The sequence below is a fragment of the Vidua macroura genome, chromosome 5, assembly GCF_024509145.1.
Source record: "Vidua macroura isolate BioBank_ID:100142 chromosome 5, ASM2450914v1, whole genome shotgun sequence".
In the NCBI taxonomy this organism is placed as follows: Eukaryota; Metazoa; Chordata; class Aves; order Passeriformes; family Viduidae; genus Vidua; species Vidua macroura.
The window spans coordinates 38,577,464-38,600,220 of record NC_071575.1 but is presented as its reverse complement, the minus strand read 5'-3'; the positions used below and the strand labels follow the sequence as shown (position 1 = coordinate 38,600,220).

The 22,757-nt window shown below is 39.2% G+C and overlaps 1 protein-coding gene across 3 annotated transcripts in view; it reads right to left on the bottom strand.

Moving 5' to 3' along the window:
* Positions 1-21,155, bottom strand: part of PTPRR (protein tyrosine phosphatase receptor type R) — a 139,704-nt gene extending 118,549 nt beyond the window's left edge. For 2 of the 3 annotated variants that reach the window (XM_053977574.1, XM_053977575.1), the window contains exons 1-2: positions 21,075-21,155; positions 6,976-7,280 (exon numbers count right to left, since the gene is read on the bottom strand). In XM_053977574.1, coding sequence (XP_053833549.1) covers positions 6,976-7,280; positions 21,075-21,138 — 369 coding nt within the window. In that variant the 5' untranslated portion in view covers positions 21,139-21,155. The remainder of the gene's footprint in view (positions 1-6,975; positions 7,281-21,074) is intronic. The other variant, XM_053977576.1, reaches the window with a different exon arrangement.
* Between the last annotated feature and the right edge of the window lie 1,602 nt (positions 21,156-22,757).

Below are 22,757 nucleotides of genomic sequence, written 5' to 3'. Positions count from 1 at the left end.
TTGAGTCTAGAAGCCAAATACTGTGAAGGCCAGATATTTGGGGTCACAATGTAAAGTGTAAATAGTCGCAACAGCAATTAGAACTATCGCGCTAAGTGTATTGACTGATACTGCCTACTCTTGAAATGTGTGACTAACATTTAGAGCTTGTTAACAATTCAGCACTGTAATAAGATCTTAAAATTTCACTAACAGCATGGCACTTGTCCTCTGCTATTCCAAGCATTGCACAAATACATGACCTGGAAATGGAGATGGATACACTTGATACTTCAGTAGGTTCTAAGATCTTACACCTCAGAAAGCTCCTTTGAGAAGTCACTGCAGATACATGATTTTCTATTTATGCCTCCTTGTCCTGGGCTAGTACCAACCCCTTTCTTAGGCCAGCAATAACAGATGTTCAGTGACAAAACATGACATTTGACTTTTCATTATATTTCATAGATCGTTAGCTTGGATGTTTGCCCCAGCACTGTTTGATTGACCTGTCATTTATGGACTACTTGTTCTCGTCACTCATATTTTTTGCCTTATTTTCAATCCATTGTTTTAGCTTAATATACTTTCAAAAGTATTTTGACCATCTCTTCACAAGGTCTACAGAGGGAGTGAGCTTAGGGTACTCTTACCAGCCAGGAAGAGCAAGATGCAAAGAGCCCTCTGAGTTGCTGCACCAAATAGTGTATGATCTTTCCACACACACAGGTAAATGTTTTTGGTTTTGGGTTTTTTTTTTGAGTCAGAATTTGACAGACTCAAGGCTGAGACCCCAGGGTCAGGCACAATATTCAAAAAAGCAGCTCCTTAGTCACTTCTATGATTGAAATATAGCATAATTACATCTAGAAATACATCGAACTACATATACATACATCTACATCTATCCCAGTGAAAATTAGGGCATTGCTGTACAGGGTGTGATGGGATGATAAACCTACCATTTTGAATAACTTTTAAATTGACCGTAGTATAATATATCATGCAACACATGAGGCAAAGCATCAAATCACTTGCTTCAGAAACTGTACCTCTTCTTTTTTAAGAACATCCCCAGTCCTCTTCCCTTCTCTAGGTCCCAAAGAAAATTACTTTCATTCTGTGGTCTCCTGAAAGTAATCCTAAATTTCTGTCTAGTGGATCATGCTTAGCTATTGACACTTCTCGCAGACTTCTATGCATATTTATCAGACTGAGACAAACATTTCAAGATACCTGTACTGATTGTTCAGCATGTCCTTACTGGGCCACTTAACTGGTTGGATGCTGAGCCAGCAGAGGCTGACACAAGGATTTGAGAAATGGAAAAGTTCCTAACAAAGAGAACTGAAGAGAGGAAGAGATTTCATCTTATGTATTCAGCATCAGGAAAAACAATAATAAGAGATTCTGGAAAAAAAGTCAGTCAAGTGGACAGCTGGGGAAAAAGTGAAAAAGGTTGTAAGTGAAAAAATATTATCAGAGCATCTTCTTGTCTTGCAAGGGATTCTCAGGTCATTTACCTTCTGGCACACAGAAAGATCACACACAACTTGGTGCTGTGACTCAGACTCTCTCTATCCTACTCCTCTCATTCAGTAAGACTCAGTGACTTAGCCTTGAAAAAGAAGACATCTTGTATTTACCAAATTGCCAGTAAGAAGAAACATCAATTTTTAATTTAAAGAAAAGTAAAAAATAAATTCCACGAAATTGTGGAAATTACATAGTGCTCTTTGTTCATGAAGGGAAATCTACATTAAATGTCTTCACAAAAGAGGCAGCTATAGGGAAAACATTTTTTGGACTGAAAATAATTGTAAGCATTGGATACCCCCACCTTTTTATCAGAATCTTTTCATAGAGTTCTTCTTATGGCCCCCCAACAAAACCAGTCAGTGGAGAGAGCTGCAATGCTCAGAAGAAAGGGTATATGGTAGTCTGGATCCCACTGTTTTGCTGGTCTTTTCAAGGAAGAAGCAAGTGGATGTCTTGTGTGCTCCTAGAGGAACTTAGAGGCGACATTTCACGTGGAAGCCATGACTTCATAAAGAGTACAAAGAATTAGAAAAATAGACATTTCCAGCAGAAAACAGGTGTGGGAAGATGAAATAAAATTTAGTAACAAATAATTTAGACAAATTCTGGGCTTTGATGCTGGAAATTAAACCTGAAACATCAGGATATGGGGAATTAAGGAGAAATAAACTTATACATCTAAGGCCATGTCATCAAGCGAGCAAAAGATGCATCTTTTCTGAGTATGTAGTATGAAGAAAGTTATATAAGGGAATACAGAAGTACTTGTGGGATGAATCTGACATAAGTGTAAAAGCAGTTCTGCTGTGGTTTCACAGCCACATGGTTTTCAGCTACCCAAACCCACCCAGAAGAAGCCCACTTACTTGAACTATGCCTAGATTTGGAAAGGATTTCCACATTATTTCAACATAAAATGTGTTGTTTAAGCTGGGATCAGCTCCAGATTAAGATGTCACTAAATGTACATGTCTGTGTGTGAGTATGAGTATATATAAATAGGTAGTCAGTGTGCAGTTGGTGCCTAAGCACCCATTATCATCAATATGAATCTTGTCACTACAGCCATTTGGAATTAGGGAACTCACCCTCAAGCAGATATCAAGGCTGTATTATACTAGGAGATTAAATGAATCTGGTACTATTCTCTGACTGTGAGAAAACTGATGTGGAAATGGTCCATGTCAGTAGTAATCTCCAAATCAGGATGATCACATCTAGTCTGCCTATTGGATATGGTCTCTGATTACTATATTAACTCCCTAGTAATCCAGAAAGTGCTTAGAAACATGCTAGACATCTTAATAGAACCAGCTTGAATACCTGGCTCCCACATGAATACCTACTTACAGATACATATGTTGTTGTGCTTTATTCTTCCACTGAATCCTCTCTCAAAGTAGTAGCACCTGAAGTTCTTCCTTGTGCTCTTCAGTATGCTTGAAAGTAAATAGTTCAAATATTGGAGACAAAATAGATGTGATGGTATGGGAAAGCTATAGCTGTGAGGCATACAGCCTTACACAAAATGCCACAGAAAAGGCAAAGAAAAGCTCTATGTGGCTGTCTGTGAATCATATGTCCCATTGACATTAGGTGAAAGAAACTAATTAAATCAATTCAGTTCAGTAACATTCATGTAAATCAAACAAAAATTAAGAGATGAGCTGAATTTTAGGCTACAAAACAGCACTGTGGAATTTCTAAGCAACAGAAAAAGAAACAGATTTCATATTTATATAAGAAGGTGTATAGTAAGAGTGAGGTGTGAAAGGGAAAATTTTGATATATTGAGCAAGTTTATTACCTTTACATTCCTGAAACACTTCACAGGATGCAAGTGAAAAAAGCATCTGAGTACCTTGGTGCAATCTTGATAGAATACACTTGTGTACCTGAGGGAGGCTTTGGATAGACCAAACTACATCAGGTTACAAGGGATGATGCTTTAGCATATCCATGAGGTGATAATTTAGACCTAGTCTGAGCTGTAACCTTTACTACAAGTCCTTCTGCTTTTCTCTCAAGTTCAGCCATAACTCTATATATGTTTGTATGCGTTTTGGGTTTTTTTATTAAGTATGTTAGACGATATTTTCTATCATTAGTGATTATCCACATTCTGTTCCCACTTTCCATGTACTGTCTTGACCTTTGTGGTTCTTACATTCAGAATTGGAAAGACTTGGAAAAAACACAAGTAAACATTTTGAGAACTTGTTCACTGCACTATTAATTCTCTAATACCTTCAGTGAGTATATGGTTTCTGAAATGCAAAATAAAAGCTTACAAATAGAAAACTCAAGTATTACAAAAAATTATGTAACTCTGTATGTTATCCAAGCAATTTTCAGATGACTTAGTCTCACATCATCTAGAGAGACAGCTAAACAGAACATATGGGTAAGCACTAAGGCATTTATAGAACAGTCAAAATGCATCTAAGAGTTCTGAATTGTCCTCACTTCCTTCAATAAACAAGGTGAACTGAACACACCCACCCACCCACACCCCCACCCACACCCTCCCCCCCCCCCCCCAATAACAGGAACTTAATATCAGGTAATGTGATTGCCTTTAATTATATAAAATTCCCTCCCAGAAAATAAATACCTCCTCTTCCTCACTTAGGCAAACAAGCACTACACTATCCCCAGTTTCAGTAAAATTACTTCTTAACCTGTTCTTTATTGTTAGAGTCACAAAACATCACTTTTTGACACAATACCTGCAGAATTCTTGGCTTCATAGCACTCTGCTGTGCATTGGCAACATTTTCCTTGTCAGATGGTTTAGTCCTTAGCACAAAATGTAATCTTGTAATAGTTCTGCATTAGGCATCAATTCACCCTATCTTTCCACCTTAATCATGAAGAAAATGGACCTTAAGGCACTGAAATTAACTTGAATTCAGTTTCCTCTCCTCTGCAGAGCCAACAAAGCATAGATTTATTAAAAAAAAAAATAGTTGCTGGCTTTCATATTAAATCACAATGTGTACCAGTCATGTAACTGGATTACAGGAAGCAGTAACAGTAGCAACTGCCCTTTCAATTTGAGCAACCAACAACATTGCTAAAGGCTGGAACAAAAAGGGTCAGCCAGGGCAAAACAACAAACATTGACACTTGGTCTATATATTAAAAACCAGAAAGCAGCAACAGGCAGTAAGTGCTAATTCAAAACAAAGAGGGAGAGATACACATGCAATTCCAAACAAACCTGCTTCCCTTGGTAACTACATTAACACTACAATCTACTTCTGGTGACATTCAAGAGGGAGAAACAGTATGTTGAAATACAGAAACCTGGAAAGAGCAGAGCTGTGCTTGGATGATGGCAACCACCCTGTTGAGGGACAGCTGCCATTTTAAAGAAGGCATCTTCAAAATTCTGATGGTGGGATTAGTCCAATGCACTGTCTGACTCACAGCACTTTGGTTTCAAACATACACTTCCCCAAAGGCTTTTTCTGAAAGGATGACATTAGAAACAAACCAAAACCACTGTCCTTCAGCACATCCAGAGACAGCTGAAGAACCCAAGCAATAAACAGCTTTCATGTAATGATTAGCTCATGCTGTTATATCTCCCCTTAAAACACATATGGTTCTCAGCCAGAACAGAAGGCTTCAGAGCAGCAGCTCCATCCTAGAAATGCAGTAGCAAAGCCTCAGACAAAAGTCACTTAATGAGAACTTAATATAGATTTAATGGACCTTTTTTTTTAATGTGAATTTATCTGCCAATTAAAAATCTGCTTCATTTAGCTTTTAATGCAGGCACAGAGCCAGTCAGCTAAAATCAGGGTAGCCCTAGAATATTTTTCAGGATTCTTCCATTACTGGTTGAGCACCACAAGTGTCCAAAACTGTGCAAAACCCTACTAAAATAACAATTCATAGGTAACAGCATCATCTAATGAAAAAAAGCAAGCAAGGCCATGCCTATTCTGAGTTCCTTGTACTAATAGAAAGGTTTCACCTTAAGCAGAAGTGAAATAATGCTTGCACTGGAAAGAAGAGAGCAGGTGGCTTCACTACAGAGTTGGCCCTCCTGGCTTAGGCTAGTTTGAAGATAGATATATCCAGATAGCTTGGCATCTCCTTCCCCTTGATCAGTAGCATTCAGTATTGGGACTCTGCAGTTGGCCTGTCCCCAGTAAAGCAAGACCGACAGTCCCTTATTTTGCTGATATGGATACTTCCACATAGCTAGTTCACTAACAATGCTAGCTATCTAAACTCAGATGAGGAGGTCTTGTTTGTATGGGATGCAACAAGTCCAGAGCACAGCTTTTTGAACCTAGTTCCCTGACAGTACTTTTTATCTGCTAAAACTACTACTGTCTTTTTTCTTTACCCTGATTATTCATTTCATTGTCACTACCCTATTGCATTTGGTGCATTTACGAGGGCAGGTCTCTAGAGTACCATACAGGGAACTCATATGGGATTCTAAAACACTTGGTGTGCTAACATGCTCTTACGTTCTGTGCTCTTTTTTCCTTGGTTGTAAAGTCCATCTTTTAATCTCTCATCTTCCTCTGAAATGAGCAATTTACAGATTTCACTTTAATCTTTATTAGTTCACTGTAATGAGTGCACAAGCCATTATAAGTGGCTCTTCTTCCCTCCAGGAATCAAGGAGAGCTGCCTACGCATGGGGGTGAGGAAAGCAGTGTCTGTGCAGAACACATACAGACTGTACCGTGCACCCCACCAAGGACAGCTCTCCTGACAGCAGGCTGCTCCACTGGCACCAAGAGTGAGGATGCAGCAGGGCAGCATCAGTATATGGTTAAACTGACATGCCCTTCACTGCAGGAAGGAGCACTGCCATCACCAACTTCAGAATGGGAAAGGTCACATACAGAGTTAACTGACAGTTAATCCATCCATATGTCCCAGAAGATGTGCATACACCAACAAAAACGAAGTTCTTATTCTTTGCAAGAAACAGGTTTTTTTTTTTTTAAACAGCTAAGTAAGCATAATGGTGGATTTACCAGAGGAACAGAAGTGAATGAAATCTTTTATGTCACCCTTTAAAAGCTCACTGCCTCTGTAGAATAGTTCCCTGAAGCACATTTTCTCGTGACCTATGCAGAATAAGTTTAAAGCCTACCCAGTAAAAACTGTGCAAACATCATTCAAGACAAGAGGATCAACAGCATCTGAAGCAAAGGTAAGGTCTTTACCTACAGAGAGGCTATATTCTGCACTGGTTCACCAGATCGTTAATCAAAGTGTGATTATATGAATGCAAATTCCACCAAATGGAAGAAATTCAAGACAAGTGGTCATTATTTAGATTTAGATAATCAGCCAGGCTACCCAAAGTTGCAATCCATCTTTATTTAAATACAGGCATATTTATTCTAAAAAATAAAAATTTATTCTAAAAAATTTATTCTTAAAAAAAAAAACCTCCAAAACTCAGAAAAAGTCACTTACCACAATAATCACATTCGTTGTAGGAATGGGAAGATTCTCCACTTCCAAATCTTGACCAGTCATTGCTAAGAGATTGAGGGATGGGTCATAAACAGACCTGGGGAAGGATGATTTAACAATTATTGAAGGGTGCAACTTGCTTATTTTGGTGTGGGAAGAAGAATGGAAATTTTGTTTGGAATCCTTATAGCTGTCTGTATCCAAACTTTTCTCCACACTCTCCACATGGTGATAAATAAACACAGGTTTTCCACTCTTTCGCTGATGAATTGCCAAAAAGTGATCACTGTCTCCGGAAAAGCAGCCTGTAGAAAGAGAATAAGTTTAGAATGTCTCTCTTGGCTATTCTGTAGATGGCACTGGAAATTCAAAGAGATCTTTGCGTTCTGAGAAATTTGGAAAAATATTTTAGGAATACAAGAATTCACTTAAAATCTTACAATGTGTTTTCTATAGCAACAGATTAATAGGACTGCCGAGTCTATTAAGTATGTGAAGTGTATCACATTCTTAAGCTCATTTTCACAGGGCTTTAAAAATGTTATTTATATTTCCAGCCATGGCTACATTAAAAAAAATTATATACAAAAGCAGAACACATGCCGAGCCAAGTTCAGCTTCTGTATTGATATCAACTTCAACTGGAAAACTTATGCAGCCAACTTACTGATGCATTTTATCACCCAGTAATATCAAAGATGACAATAGCAGTGATCATCTGTTATAAATGGGCACATGAGGAGAAAAGGTAAAGAACCTGATCAAAAAATCAGATTTAAACATGTGAGAAAATTAGGATGAGTCCATAATCCCAATTCTGCATTCCTTGTTTAGCTGCTTCACTCAAGGATTGCCTGGCTAGCCAGTAGAGCATCTGGCTCTCTGCAGAGGAGATACTGGTGTGTGGCCATACCTTGCATACCTTGGTGCTGGGCACAAAGAACTCTCTTAGATTAGGGAACTGGAGACAGGGGACTCGAGCATTGCTAACGAGGAGTTAGAGAGAGTTGGGCTTGTACAGCCTCAAAAAGAGGTGGCTGAGAGGGTACCTCATCAATGTCTATCAGTATCTGAAGGCAGGGTGTAAAGAGGGTGAATCCAGGCTCTTTTCAGTGGTGCCCAGCAATAGGAGAAGAGGCAATGGGCAGAAACTGAAGCACAGAAAGTTCCACCTGAATATGAGGAATATCTTTACTGTGTGAGTGACTGAGCACCTAAACAGATTGCTCAGAGAGGTTGTGGAGTGTCCCTCACTGGAGACACTGAAGATCGATCTGGATGAAATCTGAAAGTGTCTTCAGATGACTGGTCCCTTCCAACCATACCCATTCTGTGATTCTATAACTACATGGGTTTAACTAATTATGTGTTAGTGAAAAAAAGTTATCTTTTGAAAGACAAAATACTTCCTGATGATGCCTTTGTAAGAGGAACTAAGACTAAATTTTTATTTGGTTTTCTGTTTTGTTTCTTTTTTTTTTTTTTTCATGGATGAAATATAGTGAATCTTCAGTACCTTTATGCTGAACAGAATAGCTACAGTTCAGCTCCCGGTCTGGAAGGCAGTCTATCTGACCAGAAAAATAGGCAAGGATCAGCTGCCTCACAGATAAAAAGTAACTGAAGCTGCATTAGTCACCTCCAGAAAAAAACTCTAAGAAGCCCAGTGTGGTAGAAAAGGAACTTTGTGTTCTGAGAGAAATGAACCCAGAGAGCTCACTCTGATCAGCCTGGAATTTCCTCTTCAGATGCTGCTGGAGTTAATGGCAATGTTAAATTTGAGAGCTGATTTTCAGTTAAAAAATATAAAATCAATCTTATTTTAATTCTTATAATGAGCTATGAAGACCAGCTTAGCACCAACAACATTTTAATTCAGGGTGAACAAGAAATCAATTTGTTCTATTCAAACTGAATTTTTCCTCTGATTTTTTTTTTTTGCTCCTGTAAGCAAATCAAAATAATCAGTCATTTGCACAGCTCTACCCAGTGCCCTTAGGAGGTTTCAGTGTAGGTAATTACATTCTGTTGACCTAATTTCCTCATGAAATTTCAGGCAGGGAAATCAAGGACAATACCTTATCTGTGCTATAGTATTGCTTTGCATCATTGAGTAATGCATTCTCTGGAATAAGTGGGTCCCTGTCAGTAGGCAGTGAAGCAATTTATAACATACATGAACAGAAAATCAATAGTAAAAAGACAGAACACTGATCCTCTATTATAAAGTAAAATGCTAAATCTAAGACTATTACTCTTTCAAATGGCTGAAACAAACACAATCTCCTAGATGACCACTGAGGTCACATGTTTTCAGCTCTTGTCAGGTTTTGACTGGCAAGATGTCTGCAAGTAGGAGGAAAAAAAAGAGAAACTGCAGATTATAGTCTTAAAGACAGCTGAATTTCAAAACTTGTTAAACTTGCTGTGTTCTCATTAAGCTTTGTGGGTGTTGGCTTTGCTGATAAAATCCTGAGGGCTGGTCTTAACTAGCAATTTAGAGAGTTGTGTCAGTGACAAAATAAAAATAAGGAAGCATCAGCACTTCTCATTGTCACCTACTTCTGACAGTCATCTCTTTGCGGTATTTATTTTCATGTCTCCTTCACAGAAAACCAGTATTTCAAAACTGATCATGGATAAGACAAAAGAATGTATCCACCAACACATTTGGTGAGTCTTCTTTGCTTCTTTCATTCCTGCTCCTTTGTTTCTGAGGGTATCAAACCAACTGTGATTCTCCTTGAATTCTTCGTATTGCATTTTCTACCCACTTCAATATTCCAATTTTCCCTCTTATTTCATTATTTTCACTGGATGAAGCAGAAAAAATTACAATTAACTACCAGCTTAAATTCTTCCCTGAATATGATTGAAAAATAGTTAAAGGAACTACAGAAAAAGATCATTTGTCCTTGAATCTCAATGCTTTTCAATGGCAGAATCACCATTTGCTTCTAAATCCCAGACTTGCTTCCATTGGAATGCCAAATATCACATCAGTAGCACGAGTCCCTGCATTGGTCCAAACAAGGTCCATTGCAGTAGACTTTCAAGATGGACAACAAAATATATTGTTTAACCTGTAGTAATCAGAAATTAAAAGTCTATTTACATAACATTACACTTTATACTCACACAATTTTTTTTCATCAGCTAACCACTCATATGTTCAAATATGTTCCAAGAAAATTAGTACACTGAATTTGTTTATATGAGAAGCCCACATAGCCCCAGTATCTTAAGTAGGTTATAAACATCCCCAGTGCCCCATGTGAAAAACTTCACTAAACTTAGATGACTGTGTATAAAGCCCTAACTACTACCAGACTTTGGCTCCCAGACTGCCATGGATGCCTCAGGTGACCCTCACAAATGGGCCACCATTGATACTACCAGGGAACCTAAACTTGCTCTCAATCTGATGAAGTGATAATGTATTCCTTCTTGACCCTCCAGACTTCAGCTCCAAACACAAGCAGTTAGGCACTAACCAGACATTTGGAGAATTAAGTGGTTAGAAATACCAGCACTTCTGCTACATAACACCTTCAAATATTTCCACTCTCCAACCCTCAAGGGAGAGAAGACTGTGATTCCTATATCAAACTCTCTACTTCTACAAGAAAAGAATATGCTTCTCTGCAGCCACCAGGGAAACAGAAGCTATGAAGAACTGATTTTGGTACCTTTTAAGCTTCAGATATTCCAACATACACAAAAATTCAGTAAATATGGTTTAGGAAAAGGCTCAAAAAATATAATTCCTAGAGGTTTCTCTTCAATAAGCTTAGCAAATTTTATCCACAATTATGTTCTGATATTCTCTTCACACTACCCTGTTTGAACTCTACTTCAGGATGTAGAGTTATTTATTACTCACTTGAAATATTCACTCACTTGAAATATAGTGCTGTTATTATCCATTAACTATAATATTTTTATTCATTCTCCTAAAATCGTCTCCCCTCAAGTGTATTTACAAATAATTATGGTTTACTCTGCCTCAGGACTGAGAACAGACTAGATGCTAAATTGTGATTCCATGCTATTTCTTCTATTCAAAAAAATGCTGAGTCCTCACCTATCTCTCAGCTAAATGTAGAAGGGAAATTTTATTTGTTCCACAGTGAACAATAATCAATGATAAATTTCAAACCCACATCAGAACTTCTCTGAGCAGCAGGTTTGTTTTGCTCCTAGAAAACAACCAGTCCTTTCTTCATGCAGATCACCTCAAGTAATAACCATTCCAGCTTCCTTTAGTAACAGAAGCTGCACTGTGATTCTCTACTGATCTGAACTGTTCATTCCACTCTCCAGTTCTTCTGTCTGTACAATGTAGTGACTGATCACTACTCTTTAAGAGATTTGAGCTCCTGATGAATATTGCTCTTTCTTCCTCTGCTCTTTACCTATAGGTTAACTTTTCCTTCCTTGCAACTCCTCAGTGTTGCTGCTTTTCCTTAGATTTTTTTTTAACATGCTTCCATGTTTATCCACTGTAAGACCCTTCTTTCATTTGGCAGCTCCTGTACAATAGTATTCTCTTTCCAGATATTCTCAGATTTAGTTGCATTTCCAGTCCCAGGAGCTGTGCTTCTAGAACCTCTACCAAGTGTAACACTACATCTATTAAAGTGCAACAAAAAGCTCCAGGGTGATGTAGAATGCATACTTTCTAAATCTGAACATCTTCACTATTTGTACTAGTTTCAGTATTTCTATCATTGCCACCATTTGCCACCCTCCTGAAAGAAAAATTGTACATGAAATCCCCTGTTCTGCAGAATCCAGCTATTCTGCTTAATAGTTCAAAACATGTATTCACATGATCTTCTTAGTTGTCTGCATAAACATACAAGATAAAACTATTTCTATCATAAACTAAAAAGAGAAAAAATAATCTAATCTACAGAAGACTGATGGAGAATGGGACAGTAGAATTCCGCATCAAATACACACACCCTCCCAGTATACGGGAAGCACAAAATTTCCTCATGAAAACAGATGGGTAAATCACAAGAATGCTAGATAGCACATGCTTCTGAGCCTGTCTCACACTACAAAGTTGCATTATATATGCAGAAAGGAAAGCCTATAATAAATTGTAAATCTGATGTGCTGGATGTTGTGGGCACTTTTGACTGTTCCAGTTAGCCTCTGCTTGATAGAGGAAAACCTAAGATTTCTTGACTCTCTAAATAGTTTCAGACAATTGACATTTTATCTCAAAGCAACCTGTCAGAAAATTATTAGACTCCTAATTCGCAAATATCTTCACTTTTGCTAGAACAGACAGATAAAAAACTTCAAGATAGTCAAGATCCATTAATCAGCCAGTAACACAGCAGTATGGTTTTTATCTTCTTAAAACATAAAAATATCAGAGCTTTACAGATATTTTATCTCGCATCCTTGTTAAGGAAATGATTACTTGACTCCCAACTCACCCCACTCTCAGTCAGACAAGTTTTCCTTGCCAGCTTGGCCCCAGGTTTCCCATAGCAGAGTCTCAGACCTCTGGTTCCTTTAAGTAATTTTACCATGATACAACAACACAAAAGCCACTCAAACTGGGTGCCTCCCCTTAACATCCTCTACAGACGGAAACTAGAAATTTATCTGATCGGAAAAGGAAAAGTCCCAGTGGGACATAGCATAAACCCAACAGGGCCACAATAATGGTGTCTAAAGTAATGATGTGTGTCTGGAAAAAACAACTTGAGGTAATTTCTTAAGTCTTGTTATTTATCTTAATCTGAATAAATTTGGTAACAAGTTATGCTCCTGAACAGTCACATTTTTCTATAATGAGATACATACTGTATATTTGCTACTTTTAAGCAGTGCAGCCACCCCAAATCCACTGACAAAAGTGCTGTGCTGTATCTGACTAGTAAGAAAATGCACAAATGAATATAGACACCTAGTGCATTTATTGTAAACACACAAGAGTACTTAATACTCTAGCACTATAATAACACTGAAGTCTTTTTATAGTTAAAAAAAAACTTGGTATATTACACAGCTTGAGGTTTTTATGCTAAAAGCTGGAAATTGAAGGAAAAAAAACATAAAATGCAGATTCATTTCATAAGGGAACAACATGCTGAAACTTGATGGACTGCTTTCAAAGATAAATTTAATTTAAATGCAATTTGAGTTACAGTACTTAATGCTGTTGCCAATTTCTCATTTTCAGTAACAAAAATACCAAATTTTGGTAATTAAATTTTGTACCCTGAGCTCCCCATGCTTTTTCCCTTTCTGTTTGGCTCACCATTCTGAAAGAAGCTCTTTGTCCCATACAAACTTCCTTCAAACCTATAAATCAACCCCAGACTGGACAGGCTTGGCTTTATCATTTCTTGCACTGTGGTTTATTATCTCTTGACCTTAGTCACTGTGAAATGCACGTCAATGTACTTATGCAGACCAATGATAAATCCTCTCCAATAACACCAAAGTTCTCACAGCTGGGAGATTCATTCCCTGCCTCTTTTTAGAAAATCGAGATAGAAACAGCCTCCAATTCAGAGCAGAGTTTGCAGCTCTCTCTTGTCTATACAAGAGCCAAGGAGGTGTTGGCCCACAGAAAGGAGAAAAAAATACTTAAATGCTAAAATTCTTATTATCATGCTGGTCATTTATGAGCATGGTGCTAACTCTCAGGAGTTACAACAGCAATGATACTAAGGGGAATGCTAACTGTTAGTAATTCTAGACATAGGCACAAACAACTGCTGTAGGTTTAGAAGACTTCTGTCTGTTCTGGACTGAAAGTTGTCTCTTCTGGTGCATGCAACAAGACCTTCCTTTGGCTTTGCCTTCAAAAGACACAAAAATCTATTGCTTTATCCCTATTTCATCTACATTACCAAGGGAAAAGGAAAAAAAAAGCTAAGAAAAAAACCCAAGCAAACCAACAAACATATTAAAAGGAGTCAACATATCTGGTGGAAAATATAAAGGTTTTATATGATGTTGAAAGCGAAAATGGAAACAAAAGCTGTCTGGAGGCAATACGCTTTGCATCTGTACCATCTAGCTAATAATATATCTTACTGTCAGCAAAATAGTACATCAATCAAATCTAAATCTCATCTGGATAAAGTTATGCACTTTTAGCCAAACATAAACTGCTGTTGAACTTTAGCATGGTACACCAAAAATTATTGCCAATAAAATGCAGTTAAAACAGTGGCTAAAATATGACTTGAACATTAGCTGGGCAACAGAACATACTTTCATAAGTGCTTTTGTGAGGTATACCAGGGAAACCTGAAAATGAAAAAATACAAATGCACTTGCTGCTTTGGTAATACATGAAGTTTTGAATTGACAAAAGAATTCACTTAGGAAAGTACTTTGCATAAATAACAAAGGGCCTTGCAGGCTATGATCGTTCCCATGTTCAGAGACTTATGCCAAAACACAAGCCTTCACACCACTGCTTTGTCTTTAGCCAAAACCTGTTAGAGCAATACAAATGAAGCTATTCTTTACATAAAGTAGGCTGCTAGACCTAATGATCAGGCATGCTGCTGTGTATCTTCTCACAGCCTCCTTCAGGTAGATGAATTCCTCTGTTACTTTCAAAGACTTGTTTATAAACAAAGATGAAGCACACCCTATACATTTAAGTGAAGCCAAGAGTTTATTGTTAGCATAGTGAAAATCTTAACAAATTAATTTAAGAAGTGTTGTTAGTCTAGATCTTTTATAGAAAAACAAGGAATACAGAAAAAGTCACAATTATAGGAACAGTACAATTAAATTGTCTATCCCTTTCCCTGGTATTACTCTAACTCCATGCTTCTTTGGGTCCTCAGGTCAAATATTTCCCACTGGTGTTAGTGATGGGCATTGTTATGAGGAGTTGTCAGCACCTGGAATCCTTCACCAGAAGGGATATGATGTTAATGTTGATGGATTTTTCTTCCTCCTCTCTTCCTCCTTCCTCTTATGAAGCTACATATACCTGTGTTTTATGACATGCATTTATACTTCCTCTTTCTTCAGCTGGTCTGCAGCTCCAGGTTATATTTGAACTTACTATAAATGGTGCCACATATGTATGTTAGATACAATCTCTTTGTTTTGTTCATTAATGCCTAAAATCAGTTTCTCAAGCTCCAGGTCTACATTTTTACCTTTTACTGAGCTTTTTGTAGCATGGAGTATTCAATGCCAAGATTGTGCCCCATCTCTTATCCCACACCCGCACTCCTCTAATGAAACATCCTGTGCCTTCACTCTTCAAGCCTCTGCTGTTCTACCAACCCTTTGTTACTGCTCCTGTGTGTATACTATAGTTGTACCACACACAAAAAATAGATTAAAACAGACATAAATGTTTGCTTAAGTAGAAAAACTGCTGTCAGAGCTAAATAAAGTAAAACAGGCAGGTCAAGGAAAGTTTGGACAGAGTAGGTGTCCTGAACAAGCGTGCTTGAGATTGGTCAAAAAAAACACCAGCAAAGGTATGAGCAAAAGTCAGATTTAATATTAAATATGTCAAATCCTAATCATGAGGGCCTTGCAAAATTAGGACAAAACTTACAGCTTTGCTACTAGCAATGGTTACATCCCATTACAGGACTACTAAAGGGTTCTGTGCTTGCCTAGCTAGGTCCAGTAACCAAAGGCCAGGCTTTTTCCAGCAGAGGAACAGTACCCATGATGAGTCAAAATTCAGAGCACATAAACTACACCAGAGCTAAGCAAAAACAGGATAGGACAATTGTAAACACTCAGAAAAATATTTTGGTTTACTCCTAAAAACAATGTTCAGAACTTCTGACAAAAATTTCAGACAAAATCAAGTAGTACAAAATGTATGTATATATGTCAGCAGGTATATAAATGAGTCTTTATGTGTGTATTGGTATCTGTGGGAGCAAGGAAGTGCATGCACACATGCATGTGTGGTGAGCACCAGCACCAAGGGAGGGTGGGAGTACACACAAGAGAGGGAGGGAGGGAGAGAGATGATTGCAAGGATTTTTTTTCCCTTTCTAATAAGCAATCTGCTGAAAATAAACACAACTGGAAATTTATTTTTGCTAAATTTGTTCTTTTCTGTAGGAAAAAAAATGCCCTGGCCAAAAATATCCACCGCTACAGTGAATCACTATTAAGCATATGAGTGGTATCTTTTTCAAAAAAAACCACTTTGCATCTCATTTCATGGGCTTGTTGGCTGATACGTCAATACTGAAACTAGATACCATAAACCATTGATTTCACTAGGTCTACTCTTGTGAATTAAGAGATGAGCTAGTGGTCCCAAAGGCACTTAAGTATTCTGCCATACTTATGCCTTGGCACTAATGTACCACACAGACTCCTCTCAGATTTTTTTTTTTTTCCAGAAGGCGCAAGAAACTGATGCAATGATTTTCTAATTTTGTGATTACTGTAATTTTTCCAATGAAAGTTGCAGATAAATTCTGCTCTGCATAAGATGGATGTAAATGCATAGTATTTCAAGGAAATAAATTGTATCTCCATGAAGATCTATAGCTGTTGTGAAGCAAATTCAACTCCAGTCTTAAAGTTTTGGCTTTCTTTTATAGCAGTATTGTTCTAAAAAATCCCACTAAGGATTTCTGAGCAGATCTTATTAACTTCTCCAAGTATTTATTCCGAAGCCACGCTGAAAATCCTACAGCACAATGACTGTGCTTTATGGAGTAAGAGCCCTATGCTTCCATGTAATTCCCCACAGCAATCGTTGTAACATCCCTGTGGAGGGGGGGCCACCACCATATAGAGCCACACAGCTACGTCATTAGCCTCCTTCTAGAGAGACATAGTCCCTCCAAGAGCCCAGTTCATGGACTTTCAGCAACTCGCCTACTTTGCTCTCCAGAGAAGCTCGAACAAGCCTTCACTAAGACATTTCAGTCTTCTTTATAATACAACAAATGGAATTAGTCAGAGATTCCAAGACCACAAACCTCAATAATTTCCTAATGGATGTACTGAACATAAATCTCTCATGGAAGATGATGTCTTTTAAAATTATGAATAGCAAGAATTTCCACATGGAAAAATATGATGAGTCTCTTTTCCAACTAAATACTTCCTTAAAAATATGAAGTCAGATACTGAATTATAAAACTGCTTTCCCCCAACAGAACCTTTGAAGAGACAGATGACTATCCTCTGATTATCCATGAGTCCTACTTATAAAAGCCAGAAAAGACTCTTCTAGTAAAAACACCCACTCATAGACAGCAATGTGTTTTTAAAGGCAATTATAAGAACCAGCTTCATTTAGATTATGTTAGTGTAATGAAGCAGCACCCTTATTCATTTTTTAAATCAATAGCTCCTTCACTTTCACTCTAAATGTATTTGGAACCTAGAATTATGCATTCATTAGTATGAGGTTACTGAAATGGATCTGATGGCAAATGTGTTTTGTGCAGATCTCACCTCGACCCTAAAAGTAGTCTCCAGATTCTTTTACTTTTGTGACAGAGCTTGTGCATTTTATAGAAAATAGGCCTGCCCAACATCTAAGTAGAAACTGCAGTGCACTCGATCAATTCCCAACCATGAGAATATCACACAGTGCATGTTTGACCAGGAAAGCTGAACTCAGCAGAACTTAGTAAGGCTATCCTGCAAGCTGTGTGAGAACCAGTCTAGCATATTTATAATATACATTTCTACCTAGCAAATTCTACCCAAAGGAGTGTTAGTTTGTGGTCAAAGAAACTTCGGTTTTGATATAAGCAATCCTTCTGTTACTACAGCATTGCCCAAAAAGGATAAAATGTGATTCCTCTGAGGGGCTGGAAGAATGGATCCATCAAGAGGTCGAGACAAGGATCTACACACTTCCTCTCTGAAAAGGCTAGCAGGAAAGTACTGGCTCATATTGATTTAAGGCTGGCAATGCATGTCTTCACTGATGGAGAATAATAAAATGAGGTAATAGAAGCTCTTAGCAAGCTAGTGTAAGGCCTTTCTCAAGAAACCATGACATAGATGACCTGACCAAATAATCAGTTGTTAACTTCTTGCTTTTGCAGGACCAGGATTTGTTTATTCTAAAAGTAAATTCTGCAAAAATACTCTCTTTAAGAGAGATTTTTAATGCAAGGCAGGTGATGAGTTGATACCATGATTGCTAACCGTGTAAGTTTTTTCCAGTCAGGTTCATTTTCCTACTCTGTTTCACAGAATCACAGATTTACTGGTTTTCCCCACAAATCTCCAGTAACTGGATACTTAATTCATCATATATTTTAATTTTATTAACAAAATTTGCTAAAAAAGAAAAGGAAGTGAAAGAGGTAATTAACTGAGTAATGTGCATGACTCAAATGGCTCTCTAATTACAAGTCAAATGCATCACTTTGTGTTTTTCCAACTACCTGCCATTCCTTGACAAGGAGACAGTGTCTCCTAGTCACCTTGGGATACACTAGGTTTTTATTGCAAGAACATGTGTATTAGATCATACATACTAAAAGAGAGTATAATCTATGCTGTCGTGCACTCTTTCATGGAATGCACAATGTAAGTGGAAGGTTCATGCTGACCTGTAATCACTCGCTACAAATTTAGGTCTTCCTGCAACAGCAAGCTCTATATAGGTTGATTACTTCACCTGCTGCACTCAGCAGAAGGGCCTAATTCTGTTTTCAGAGATGCACACACAAGTGTCTTATTTTAGGTAGCAATATATGCATATACCAACAGTACAATCATATTTAATTTTCTGATAACATGACTGTCATGCTATATTGGAATCAGTATCTAAGTCAACTCACTAAAATGGTACCTTATTGAGCACATGACAATCTCTGATCACAGTTTTGACAAGAACATTTCCTATTTTTGTAGAAAAATTTTCTACAATGGTAGTAGAATTGTAGATCCAAAGGAAACTAGATCTGCTATATGAGCACTACTTAAAGGCACTAACTCTTTATGCTGTAGCATTACCTGAAGTAAATGTAGACTTACATCTTCTCTAAAATCTATTACCAACAACTGATATCAAGGGAGATTTTCCTAATACCTACTGATGGTGTCTTCAGCATTCTCTAGAAATATGTCCCATAGAAATTCAGCCTCAGAACAACAGGCCAAGCAGTTTCCAACAAATAACAGAAAAACTGACTTTGCGATATAATTTGTGACATAGCAAGCAGAATGCATCTTGTGATTTCACATGAACCAAAGCTTCAAAATCACTGTAAATAATTCAAAAGTCTAGGCTATACATAAAAGATGTCCATAGTGGTAGCCTGTGTAAGACCAAATTTTCTACTTGTATCCGATAAAACAGAGATATCTTAGGATGTTAAGATTCCTTTGTTATTTCACTGTTGTGACATCTTCAATGACTTCCAACAAGAGCAAGTTGTATGCAGCCCTGCCTCAGGAAGCTCAGCTCTTGTGCTCTGTGTAAATTGTGCCCAACTGTGCAAAGGTTGAATTCAGCTCCTGTACATCCTCCCCCTCATCTTCTCTGAAGTAATTATTTTCCATGATTACTCAGGCAAAACAGTAACACCATATAAACATCTATTTTCTCTCTTTTTCTTATGATTAGAGACATTTGCATAATGAAGACCAAGATCTCTTTGCAAGAATTCCCAGTAACTTAATGAAACAAACAGAACTTAGTAAGGAAAGCGAACATCTTACTGGCAGAATATATATCCAGTTTCCATTAGCAGGATAGAAAAATGAAGCAAAACAAAACTAATGTAAATTCTATTGTTAATAGAGGATATACTGAGATTAGATGGCATGTCAAATACAGGATATACTCTAATTTTGTACAGATGGTCAATTTAACACATGTTATAAAAGAACAATTTAAAAGCAGCTTAAGGCTTTTATTAAAACAGATCATGAAATACTCCCATCTTTCAGTCAATAATCCCTTGCACATATGAATATAAGGCAAAAGAGCATGAGCATTCTAACTATAGATTTACAGGAAAGAGGCTCCATAAATTTTATGAAGTGTAGCCTAATATTACAGGGCAATAAAATACCAGTAACTGAGACAAAGTTATTTCTCCTGACAACTGTAAAAGAAAAGCAATTATTTTCATAATAATCAGATCTTATTTGGGATGTTCTTACAGTTCTCCTATATTAAGAGACATGAAGTTCAATTGTTCCTTTCAATGATTCTGCAGTAAGACAATGCAAATTTGTTGCATCTTAAAAGTCTCTCCTAAAAACAACATTCCCAGGATGAAAAGAATCAGTACCTGTGCATTTCATTGTAGTTTCCTAATTAAACTTCATAGAACCTGCAAGCATTTACTACTTCAGAACTGGCTAAGCTTGTCATAATGACAAAACAAAGAAACTCTTCAACTTTACTAATTGAAAACCTAATTCAATTATACAGTTACCCCAGATTTTATTTCCTTCCTTAGATAATATATGCTGAAGTCTGCACAGGATAAACGGAGGCTCTGAACGATGAGCAGTTTTTCACGGCTTAAAGGAAGCCTGAGATTTATGCCAGAAATATAAACTCTGACCACTGGAACGAAACTGGCAGTGGAACTTCACGTACATACTAGGGCGATCATCGCTCACTGCATTTCTGAATGAGGCACACATTTTGCCAGCAAAGCAGAGAGAGGATTTATTAGCACCGCTAACAGCCGAAATGCCTGCTGCTGTCGCAGCTGAAATTTCCCTTTCTAAAACCACTGCTGCCACGAGCACACACAGGTAGCGACGCCTCCTCACCAGTATCTAAAAATACATAAATAAATAAAATAAGAAGAAGGAATATAGGAAGTCCCGATTTTCCCTCGCTGTCGTAGCTCCCGGCCAGGTCCTCGCGATCCGGGGCCGAAGCGCGGCCGCTCCGCAGGGCGCGCAGCACGGTGCTCGCCGCCCGCGGCTGCCGCTGTCCCCGGTGCTGACGGGCGCTCCCGCCGCCTCCGGGGCTGGCAGGCTCCGGACCCGGGCGGCCACCGCCGGACCCGGGCAGCCGCCGCCTCCCGCCTCCCGCCACAACAGGTGCGCCGCCGGGCGCAAGTGGGTCCCCACCGCCGTCCCGCCCGCCCCGCCGTCCGGCCGCGGCCGCCCCCGCTCACCTGCGGCGCGGAGGTGGAGCAGGAGGCAGAGCGCCCGGAGGCAGGCGGCCGCCCGCCGCCGCATGGTGCGAGCCGAGGGCAGCCGAGCGCGGGGAGCCGCGGGGAGCCGAGGGGAGCCGAGGGCAGCCGGGCAGCGCCGCACACCGCGTCCCGCTCCCCCCGCCCCCGGCAGTGAGCATGCCTGGGAGCGCGCTGCGCATGCGCAACGCCGCGCGGGCGGGCGGCCCTCACCTGCCTCCCCTCTTAGCGCGGGGTGAGGCGAGGGGCGAGCACGGGCGGCGAGATGCGCGGGATGCGGCGGCGTCTGGCTTCGGGAGATGGGAGCGCGCAATAGCCGCGGGGGACCGCAAGGTCCTATAGGAAAGGCAAAAAGAGAGATATCCAGTTCCAGCGGCATGTTCGGGGAGGAGGCGAGAATGGGCGGTGGGGGGTGATTTCCTCCTCGACTTCCAGCTGGAGCAGCATTCGGGGCTGCTGCTGCAGCGGAACGGTGGAGAATGCATCTCCCCAATCTTGCAGCGCCGAAGAGGCGATCTCAGGAGTTCGGGCATGTCTGGCAGGACTTCGACGATGTGTGGGTTTATGCTTGACGTACAGGTATTCGTCCTCTTCAGTGTGTTGTGAAATACGTGTTGTAAAATAAGCAGTTTGCAAAAACTGCATTGTGAAAAATCACGGCTGATACATAAATAAAGAAAGAACCGCTGAACTCCAGGCAGTGGTTCAGACCAGGCTGATGCAACACCTTCTCAAGAGACACTTCGGGAATTTGATTGCACGGGTATCAGAGAGCAATGCAAAGAGGCCAAACATGAAGCAGCCCTGTAACAACGTAATTTTCTAAAGTTGAGTTTAATTGATCAAAAGATTTTCTGGAGAGCAACCATGAGAGCCAGTGGCAGATGTGTCACCCAGCAAGTGATCCATCTACAGGAGTCTGTTACTGGATATGGTAAGCAATGTACATGCATGGTCAGGTCTGCAACTGAAGTGATGTGCCCAACGTAAAAAACAGCAAAGGAAATTGACAGAGCTTGCTTGGCTCTAACTGGCTTTGAATGAGCCTTTGTGCAGAAATTTTCTTCATACAGAGATGGGAAGGACTGCGCAGGTCCTGATATCTAGATTTAATTGCATGTGTGACTGTACATATGCAAACGAGCTTCCTTTGCCAGCCCCCACACGGCTGTTCACGCACGTATAGGCAGTCAGGTCGTTCACTTGACAGCAGTATAAGTGAGAAAAGGCTTGGGTTGGAAGACAGCACTCAAGATGCAGTCTTGAGCTCTGCCGGAAACGGGGAATTAATATGATCAAGGGGATTTTTGAACAAGGAGTGGTATTGGTATTTTAGCCCTGTCATTTCAGTCATAGCTTTTGTAAGTATTGTGCCTCAGATGTCCTGCTAAGCCATGAGATTTCTACTGCTTCCTCTACTGTGATGATAATTTGCTATGGGTATATACAAATTACAGCACATCCTGTTCCACTTTAGTCCTTTTAGTCCTGACTAGAAGAGGTGAAAACTAAAATAAGTGAAAGAAATAAGTCTTACCTGTATGGTGCACCACACTTGTGCCCCTACAATTTCAGTTCCTACATGCCCAGGCCTCAGAGGTACACATGTAGCAAAACCAAGTAGAGAACTGTATTTGCTTCCCTCAGTGAGTTGTACAATACCAA